The sequence below is a fragment of the Hordeum vulgare genome, chromosome 2H (assembly GCF_904849725.1).
Source record: "Hordeum vulgare subsp. vulgare chromosome 2H, MorexV3_pseudomolecules_assembly, whole genome shotgun sequence".
NCBI lineage: Eukaryota > Viridiplantae > Streptophyta > Magnoliopsida > Poales > Poaceae > Hordeum > Hordeum vulgare.
Window position 1 is genome coordinate 574,321 of NC_058519.1, and position 9,944 is coordinate 584,264.

At 46.3% G+C, this 9,944-nt stretch overlaps 2 protein-coding genes across 3 annotated transcripts; one reads left to right on the top strand and one right to left on the bottom strand.

The window, feature by feature from the left end:
* Positions 1 to 1,920: 1,920 nt before the first annotated feature.
* LOC123431449 (mitochondrial inner membrane protease subunit 2-like) lies at positions 1,921 to 5,764 on the top strand. 2 transcript variants are annotated; one of them, XM_045115229.1, is made up of 6 exons: positions 1,921 to 2,120; positions 2,227 to 2,299; positions 2,387 to 2,552; positions 3,758 to 4,516; positions 4,788 to 5,188; positions 5,276 to 5,764. In XM_045115229.1, exons 1-4 carry the CDS (start codon positions 1,982 to 1,984, stop codon positions 3,875 to 3,877), a joined length of 498 nt encoding a protein of 165 aa, XP_044971164.1. In that variant the 5' UTR covers positions 1,921 to 1,981; the 3' UTR covers positions 3,878 to 4,516; positions 4,788 to 5,188; positions 5,276 to 5,764. The 2 variants fall into 2 exon arrangements, with proteins under 2 accessions (XP_044971164.1, XP_044971162.1); XM_045115227.1 differs by lacking the exons at positions 3,758 to 4,516; positions 4,788 to 5,188; positions 5,276 to 5,764 and having other exon boundaries at positions 1,982 to 2,120; positions 2,387 to 2,979.
* Positions 5,765 to 5,874: 110 nt separating this feature from the next.
* LOC123431448 (bifunctional L-3-cyanoalanine synthase/cysteine synthase 2, mitochondrial) lies at positions 5,875 to 9,561 on the bottom strand. Its single transcript, XM_045115226.1, has 8 exons — positions 9,201 to 9,561; positions 8,944 to 9,053; positions 7,593 to 7,650; positions 6,883 to 7,336; positions 6,720 to 6,799; positions 6,564 to 6,623; positions 6,327 to 6,407; positions 5,875 to 6,228 (listed from the first exon to the last, which is right to left on the bottom strand). Exons 1-8 carry the CDS (start codon positions 9,375 to 9,377, stop codon positions 6,130 to 6,132), a joined length of 1,119 nt encoding a protein of 372 aa, XP_044971161.1. The 5' UTR covers positions 9,378 to 9,561; the 3' UTR covers positions 5,875 to 6,129.
* Positions 9,562 to 9,944: the final 383 nt, after the last annotated feature.

The following is a 9,944-nucleotide window of genomic DNA, read 5'->3' on the forward strand; positions in this document are numbered from 1 at the left end:
AGACATTAGAAAGGTATCACGAAAAATTATGTTAGTAATATATAACAACAATATGAAGTGACTAATTATGTTAAATAATACAAATGAGCAGTAAATAAACATAAATGTTTAGTATAAAGTTTAATGTTACAACCCAATCTGTCGAATGAGAAGTGGATTTCGCCTCTGTAGGGAAGAGTAAACAGAAGAGTACACTATGTACTACTTACTAGTGTAGTACATCCCAGGATTCGCTTAATGAGCACAGAATTTATTAGCGCCATCCATCCAGCGTACTGTAGTATAATGAACTACTAGTACTCTACTGTAGTAACCGACGACGATGATGGATATCATACTAATACTAATACTAGAAGAATAGAAATCCTTTTCCTTGATGGCGGAGTAGTTGTACAAGGAAGGGGGTGGATCAGATCCATCCGCCGCGCAAAACAAATCAGACCTGGCCGGAGACCAATCCTACAAGGAGAAGGAGCGACCGAGGGAAGGAGGGAGGGAGGGAGGGGCCTGCTTACCTTGCCGATGTCGAGAAGGAGGATCTCCGGTAGCGGCAGCGGTGGTGGAGGAAGAAAGAGAGGATGGATGAGATCAATCAAACTGCCATCTTTTTCTTTCTCTCTCTCCCAGACTCAGACTCGGACAAGAGAGAGAAGGAAGCCAACTGCGTGCGTGCCTAGGATGCTGACGTGTCGGGCCCACATGGAGGGTAGGGTATGGATGGGCCCATATCAGGAAGGCGGTTTGAGTGACGCACTACCAGCGCACCCCCCACCAGGAGGCCCCACATCTAAGTATTTTGCCATGACTTTCACAAATATGATTTCGATACTCAATATTTTCCCTAAAAAAACATAGATTTCTTTAAAGTTTACAAATATTTTTTTGAATTTACTGTTTATCCGAGCTTGTTTGAGCTCGGCTGTACAAGGACACTTTCCCTTTCATGCTTCCTTCCTTTCCACTTCCACCTGCTACAAATAAGAACCTGTTACATTGGTTGTGTTTTCATAGCATTTCACTACAAATTATTTACGCCATAAAATTTATGGACGACGTCGGGACTAAACGTGTTTCATGGACGACGTCGGGACTAAACGTGTTTCGTGAACGACGTTCGGACTAAACGTGTTTCATGGACCGACAGCAGACAGCGGTTGCGTAGCCGGTAGAAAACATATTCGGAGCTAAACATAGGAGCTCATTAAGATTGCTCCATCATCGTCAGAAACTCCCGGTCGTTGCTTCTGACCATCTGAGGAGACCACAACATCCTCCTTCACAAAGTGAGCGATGAAGGACGACGACGCCATGATCCCGAGCTCCCCCCATCGGTCGGCCGCGATAACCGGTCGGTACGGGACTTGCTCGTCGCGATGTGCGGAGGAAAGGTAATGAGACGGGGTTGGCAAGCGCGGTCGGCATACTTAAATAGTCGGGGCAGGCAAACCGACGTCGCTCGAAGGTGGTCGGTGAAGATTTAGTGTTAGATTAAATGTTTTACCACAACGATTGCTGGTCCAGGACATTGATTCTTAGAGGCACGTGTACAAAGAATTCACATGTGCGAATGAATCGTCAGCGGCTGGTTTTGAAGACCTAGATGTTCGTTTGATGGCACTAGCTTCCAATGTCATTTTTATTATGTTTGACATGCTTTGTATTTTTAATTAACTTATTTAAAAAGATGGACTTTCTAAAAGTAGAAGATACACTATTTCTACGTTTGTTTGGACAATATTTTCCAATTGTCGGTGAAGTTTATTTTTTAAAGAGTTGTAAGAAAGTCGGTAATGAAAAAAAAGGAAACGGAAACGGAAAAGGAAAAGACAAGAAACAAAGTTGGGGTTTTTCCTTGGTGCCTCGCCGCTCCGACCCTCTGACCCCGCCGCCGCCGCCGCCGCCGCCGCCGCCGTCTCCTCACTCTGGACGGCAAGCAGTCGCTTCCTTCTCAGCGGCGTGGGCGGGAGGTCGAGCTCCGGGCATGGCGTGGGCGGCGCTGAGGCCGGTGGTGAAGGCCTGCATCGGCGGCTCCCTCATCGGCATCACCATCTCCGACCGCTACTTCTCCTTCGCCACCGTCCACGGCGGCTCCATGCGCCCCACCTTCGAAGGCAGCACAGGTAAGAGCCCTCCTCCCCGTCCACACGCACACGCACACACACACACAACCCGCCACCGGACCGGATATATTCCTCACCCTCACCGATCTCTGACCGGCGTGGGCAGACGGACGCGAGTACGCGCTGGTGAAGCGGAGCCCCCTCTACGACTACTGCCGCGGCGAGGTCGTCGTCTTCGTGTAAGAAACCTGCTTCTACTTTTGATCCTGGTGCTGATGGATACTAGATCTTGATTCTTCTCCCTCTGGTGCTGCTGCAATGCGCAGGTCGCCGGTGGACCACCGGAGCCCGGCGATCAAGAGGCTCATCGGGCTGCCCGGCGACTGGATCAGCGTCCGGGACAAGGAGGAGATCCGCAAGATTCCGGAGGGCCACTGCTGGGTCGAAGGGGACAATGGCAGCGCAAGCTGGGACTCCAGATCCTACGGCCCCGTAAGCAACACATTCCTCCTCTTCTCCCTTTGCAAATCTGCGATGAACCGCATACTATTATTATTATTCGTGATTGGCGGCATAACCAGTGTTCATGATTTTATTCAAGGCGATGCGAAAGCGGTTCCTTTGTAATGTGTAGTGCTACCACTTGCTGCTCTGCTGCTGCTGCTGTTGGCATTGCTGAACCGCAGTTCGTATTTGTGGCTGATGTTGGATCAGGAAAATGACTGATAACTTGTGGTTGCAAAATTTAGGTAGTTAGAACCTTAAAATAGAGCACAAAAACATATGAATTTGTAACGGTAGCAGCTGGTGGTGTAAATATGCTCTATAACTATAGCCTCAGTCCAATCTATTCCATTGAAACCCAAATTTCATCCGCTATGGTTCAGATTTATACATGAAACCAAGCCAACTTGAAGCTGCTCTGAGTGTCTTTATCTTGCATTGCCATCTTACCTCTTCTTATGCACCCTTGTTGTATTCCTCTGTTTATATCTTCCGCTTCGATCTAGCTGAGGCTTGTAATAATGTACTAAATGGAGAACGAATTGCGCTTGTGTTGGTGCGATTTTCTATGCTGCTATGGTGTCATGTTCATTTGGTTACTGTCACTGTCGATGGACTACATACAGTCCACCTACAGTTTGAAATTCATTCAAATCCAGAATGCTGGCTTGTGTTTTGGTATTTTTGGTTTAACAAGTACCAACACACATGCTAGGGCAACTTACGTTTGTGGCTGATGTTAAGTCAGGAAAACGTTTGATTTCTTGGGTTGCACAATTTTGGGTCGGGAAACACAGAGCAGAAACCGTACCTGTGTGTTTGATATCAGCAGCAGATGCTGCATATCAGCCATAGTCTTGACCGTTTGCTATCTTGCCATTTACTGATTTTGGTGTCCTCATAAAAGAATTTATAACACAAAAAACATCCCGCGACACCAGTCTCTTGAACGTTTGCTATCTGACCATGTACTGTTAAGTTTGATGTCCTTTTCTTTTACGCCTAAGTGTGATATCCTCATGACAGAGTTTTGACAAAAACATCTTGCCGCACCGGCCATATCATAACACTCATGGTGTGCTGGCACACTATGGCATGGCAAAATGAATTTTGTTCTAGGCAATCAACCATACATAGTCCTGGCAGTGAATGATGAACATATTCATTATCCTTTTGTCGTGTGGTGCATGCAGGTTCCGCTTGGTCTAGTGCAGGGGAGGGTGACGCACGTGGTGTGGCCACCCGGCAAGATGGGCCGCGTCGACAAGAAGGTGCCGCCGGAAGGAAGGGTCATGCCGCAGCGAAATCTCTAGTCCAGTCCATCTCTCTTCCTTCCTGGGTTGCTTTGTCCCGCAGTTTTGTTTGTTCTCGCTGGACATCATGTAACACATCATGCAGCAGGGAGACATTGCGTCCCTCCGCCTTCCGAATGTAGCACATCAATAGATAGTTTCTTATGTAACCTTGGCTGTATAAGACTTGATCCATTGTAAGGGAAGCTAGGCTAGGGTAGGTGCAGGCAAATTTTGGTTAGATGATGATGTGTGATGCATTGTTGCGTAACTGCAATGTTTGTTTTCTACTGAATAATGTAGTACCCCCACCTCTATCTGTTTCCTCCTCATGTATCCCCGTCCGCTGCTGCTGCTGCTGCTGAAACAGGTGTATTACAATTCGAAGATATGCAGAGATGCTATATGAAGATTATATTGCTCACTTACAGTTGTATTACAAATGTGACTGCATACCATATATCTTCATTGTTTTGCTTTTTATGCCCTTTTTAGATTGTGGACTCTGACAAGGCTTGTTTGTTATGCCAGCCTCCCTGCACCTTCCATTTATATTCCACAACGGCGGCAGATCCATAGCCGAATGTGGAACAAGGAAAGGTAAAAGCAGCTCAATTGGTGGCTTCAAGTTATCCTAAAGAGAAGGAGCGAACTAAGAAGGTAATCAGTGAAACCTGGCCCCTTTTGTGTTCAAACGAAATTGGTACTTGAGCAAACTAAAGATGGTATTAACAGAAAAAAAAAGCACCTGTTGCAATACGGCTTACAGTTCATGGCCAATGGCCACCGTGTTCTGGTTCTGAAAGAAAGCACACGACAGAATTGGTATATGCAGCCCCCGCTGTAACTTTGCATGCGTTCTTGTGCAGTAGCTTTTGTATTTTCAGTGTGCAATACATTATTGGCTTCGTACTTGTGTTTGAAAATGTAGGAACCAGCCAGAATAATCATCAACTCCGATGATGACTGTGAAGGCCACACATCCCAGGCGATTCTGAACACAAAGCCAGGTAGAGTTCATTCCTTGGTGTGAAGGCGAGAAGAGGAGGACGAGAAAGGAGACGGTATCCATTTGATGTCACTGCCTTGCTGCCTGATGAAACCGAACAAGGCAAGAAGAGGAGGCGGGAACCTGAACCAGAAGCGCAGCATCAGAAACGAGGTTGTCCACGCGGTTGAAGTAGCATCAGAAACGAGGCTGTCCACACGATTGAAGCAGCATCAGCAAATCGTGCTCACTGGTGCAACCCCAAGTACGACGCGGCACAGCGGATCACCTGCTGAGGCGGCCCGAGAAAACGCGTCGGCGCCGGGCACACTGAAAGAACAAAGGTTGTTCTACTTTGGCAAAAATTGATGCGCATAGATCTCCAGAGAGGTAAAGGTCCCTTTTTTTTAACAATTTGAACCTTTTTTTAGATGAGGTCCACACGAAGGAACAAACTGAAGAATTGCAAATGAGGTATAACCGTACAAGTACAACGTGGGCAGCAGAGGATGTAATCATCAGTAGGACCTCGCCGGAGCTGCTGCAGCAGAGGATGTACGCGGGTGGCGGTGTCCCTGATGTTGAGCACACCGGGGTCCTCCTCCTCCTCCTCCTGCTGCTGCAGGGTGGAGAAGGGAGATGAGTCGGCGCCGGCTCTGGTGGAGGGGGACAATGAGGCTAGTCTGCCGCGGCGAGAAGAGACTTGTTCCTCATCAGCCTCATCACCATCCGCTCCATCTCTGCTTGGCTCTCTGTCTCTCTCTCTCTCCCCGGCATCCATTGTCATTACGTTAACATATCAGAATCCGTAGAGCAACATAGTTCCAGCGGCTGTAACAAGAGTTGAGGACAACGCAAATTCTACTCCTTGTGTCTACAATTGTATTTGTGTTCGAAAATGCAGGAACGAGTCAGGTTAATCATCGGTTCAGATAATGATAGTGGAGGGCGCACTTCCCGGGTGAACTTTACCCCGTTCTTTGGTGAAAATCACCCGGGAAGGGCGCACACACTGACAGAACAACGGTTGTTTCACTTTGGCAGAAACTGGTGCACATAGTATCACTTGACCCATGAATGATCCCCACAACTCAAACATATATGTACATCATACATCTCCACTCTCCAGAGAGGTAAAAGTCCCTTTTTCAACCATTTCAACTGTTGTTTACACAATGTCCACATGAAGGAACAAACCGAGGAATTGCGAACGAGGCACATACAACTAGCACTTGCAACATGGTAATGCAGTGAATTTATTCCGTATGCATTATATGGCTCCAAGTTAGTCCACTGGCACTGGCTGCATCGCCTCCGCCTCCTTCCTCAGACCCTCGAACAGCGCCGACGATAAGTATCGCTCTCCCGCGCTTGGATGAACAGTCTGGAACAACAGGTGAGTCAGTTTCTGAAACTTCTCCATCTTTTAACATATTTTTGTGTGAATTTCATTCATAGAGATATGGGTATGTAATGTCGTACCACGATGAGCTTTCCTTTGTTTTCAGGCCTCTTTGCAAGTTCAATCGCTGCCACCGTGTTGGCTCCTGATGATATCCCCACCTGCGAAAATTCCACGGGTTCAGCAACAGTTCGATGTAATCTGTCCAGTTTAACATTAGCCAATAATCACATCAGGAGTCTGTTCTTCATCTTGTTTCTTCCCAACCATGCATTTTCTTTTGGTAAGGCAGTGGTAAATTTATTTTTGCAACTCACCAGCAGACCCTCTTGCAGCGCCAATTGTTGTGCCATCTTGACAGCATCCTCACCTTTCACCTGTTAATTTTTACATGCGTGGATTCAGTAAAAAATATATAGAATCTACTCACTCTATGAAAAGAACATAAGCCCAGTTTGGATTTGATTCCGTACCTCAAGAACCTTCTCCATTATATCCATGTCCAAAATGTCTGGCTTGAATCCCACTCCATTTCCAGTGATGAGGTGAGGCCCTGCACTTAGGTTCAGTTGGCAACAACATGAGTATAGAAACTAAAAGAAGAAGAAGAAGACTGCAACCCGATAGGCTACGTACCTGGCTTGCCACCATTGAGAACATTTGCTTCGGCAGGTTCAACTCCATAGATCTTGGCATTGGGGTTCTTCTCCTTGAGGTACTTGCCGACGCCGGTGACAGTACCGCCGCTCCCGATGCCCATGACGAAGATGTCGACCTGCCCAAGCGTGTCCTCCCATATCTCTGGACCGGTGGTCTCGTAGTGCACCTGGACGTTGGCAGGGTTCTCGAACTGCTGGAGCATGAATGCGCTAGGATGGTTGTCATAGAGCTGGGTGGCCTTCCTCACGGTGCCCCCCATCCCTTTGGTCGGGTCGGTGAGCACGAGCTGCGCGCCGAAGGCCTTCATGACCACCCTCCGCTCGAGGCTGGTGTAGGACGGCATCGTCAGCACGAGCTCGTACCCTTTGAGCGCCGCCATGAACGCCAGGCCGATGCCCATGTTGCCGGACGTAGGCTCGATCAGCGTCGTCTGTTTCACAAGTGACAAAACTCTGAATTTCTGTTTCGAAAACCAACAACATGCCTCAGATACTAGTTTTAACATTCTTATATAGTGTCACTTCCATGTGAAGTAAAGTTCAATGCCGAATGCTCGATTTGATTTTATTTGTTTATCTATTGATTAAATTTGCTATTTCCTCTCTGTTTTTTGACCGCAAGCTGCTGTGTTAGTTCCAGAGCCTAACGCAGTCGTCTATTTACCAGAAAGCAATGAGACGACTGACCTTGCCCGGGGTGATCAATCCCTTCTTCTCCGCATCTTCAATCATGGAGATTGCCGGCCTGGATTACATATGTATTAATAAAAGATGGAAACATAGGTGGAATTCTTCTCTCCTTGACAAATACTGATTGAAAATAAATAGGCTGGTGATAAATAGTAAGCATTCAAGTTCATTATAGCAGTAGATTTCAGACAAAGCAAATTGTCCCAAGTAGGATCAGTCTGGCCAGGTTGTCAGCTTGACTAGTAAGTAGAATAAGTTGAAGTGGACATAAATAATGGAGATGAGATCCCTTCCATACTGGCTTGACTAGTAGATCTGGAAATTTGTACTGCTAGATCTGAAAAGTAGTAGTAAGACTTAAGAGACCAAAATTAAGGTGGACTAGTCACTCATGACTTGTATTTGTAATTGTATACAAGGAGAAAAGACTAAGTGCATCTGTCTCTATATCTCTATCTATGCATCACATTCAGGCAGAGGCAGACAAGGAAATATGGATCCGGAGCCCACTTGTCCCTTTTTTAATTTTCCCCGCGAAAGCGACCGGATCGATGGGGAGGGTATTTTAGTTAATTCCGGTTGCTATATATCTAGATCAGAGCAATATCAATAGTTTGATTGATGTTGCCCAACCATTGTGTACGTAGTATAGACCATGATGTTTAATAGATAGATTAACCGGATGGTCCCCGTCAGTGAACATGAAATTGTAGGATTGTATATATGTCGTTAGCTCAGGATGCCATGAGGACCGATGTGGGGTTTGAGTTTAATTAGTATGCGATTGGTACATGATAATAAATCTATTAGTGGTTTCGCTTGGATGGAGACTGCTTGTTGGAGCCTGCCTGCCTGCCTGCCTATGGATACAAGATATACACACAAGTCAAAAGTTTACGGATAAAAATGTGGAACTGTATATTTATCTATCTTTTGTTTTGTTTTGTTTTTGTTTTGAAAAGGACCTGTATATTATATATAATCAGACCGGCCGTATATTTGCTATCTTGTAGAGCAGAAGAGCTGATTCTTGTGCACCAACCAATTAATCCACCGGCCGGATGGATATATATTATCATCATCAGAAGAAGAAGAAGAGAAGAGAAGAGAATTGATTGATTCGCAGGCAGGCAGGCAGTGGATGGACAAGTGATTGATTTGATGAAATCAACGGGACACCTCGTACCTAGTTGTAAGCAGTTATATAGGAATAGGATGGACATTTAATTTGGTCAGATTTATTATTATTAGCTTGTACTCGTATATAAATAAATGATGGGCAGTTATCTTATTTAATTGTGATTGTTTGAATTGATTATTAAGGCAGGTGATGAGCAATGGAATGAACCTGTCCTTGACGCTGAAGGAGGGCTGGAGGAACTCGAGCTTGGCGGCGACCCGGGCGCCGCACCCCTCCGTCACCTTGTTCAGGTACACCAGCGGCGTCCGCCCGATGAGCTATACATACATACATACATATCCGTAATTAATTAATTAAGGTCCATGAGAGAGAGAGAGAGAGATAAATCACTGCTCGCTAAAACTCAAGGAAGAGAAGAAAAGAAGAAGATAGATAAGATAGTGTAGGTAAAGGTAACGGCGTACGTGGGCGGCGGTGTCCCTGATGTTGAGCACACCGGGGTCTTCCTGCTGCTGCTGCTGCAGGGTGGAGAAGGGGGAAGAGTCGACAATGGAGGAGGAGGCTAGTCCTCCGCCGCCGCGGCTAGAGGCTCCGGCGAGAAGAGACTTATTCCTCATGAGCCTCATCACCATCCTCTCCATCTCTCTCCTTTGGTTTGGGGCTCTAGCTCTCCGCTGCTGGATGGTCGTCTATGTGTGCCAGTGGTGTGGTGTGACGGTTGGTGTGGAGATACGCTGCCTATGGACACAAGATATATGTACTACTAGTAGCTAGTCTCTAGTGGAGAGAGGAAGGCCTGCCGGCGGCTTGGAGTTAGCACTGGTATATGCTCCATTCGTTTCTAAATATAAAATCTTTTACAGGTTTCCTCATAAACTACATAAGAAATAAAATGAGTCGACCTACATTCTAGAATATGTCTATATGCATTTTTATTTGTCCGCTAGTAAAACCTCTAAGGCCTTGTTCGTTGACAGGAATTTAGGAGGGGTTTGACAAGAATTAAGGTGGATATAATCCTCTACAAGTTAAAATTCACCCCAATCCCCTTCAAACCTCTTGAGAAGAGGTGTAACCGAACAAGGCCTAAAAGATCTTATATTTCGAAACACAAGGAGTATATGTAGCAGCAGGACGGAAGGAGCGCGGGGGCAACCGAACAAGTAAGAAAATAAAATGCACCCTTCCAGCGGCTTGCTTCTTCGGTT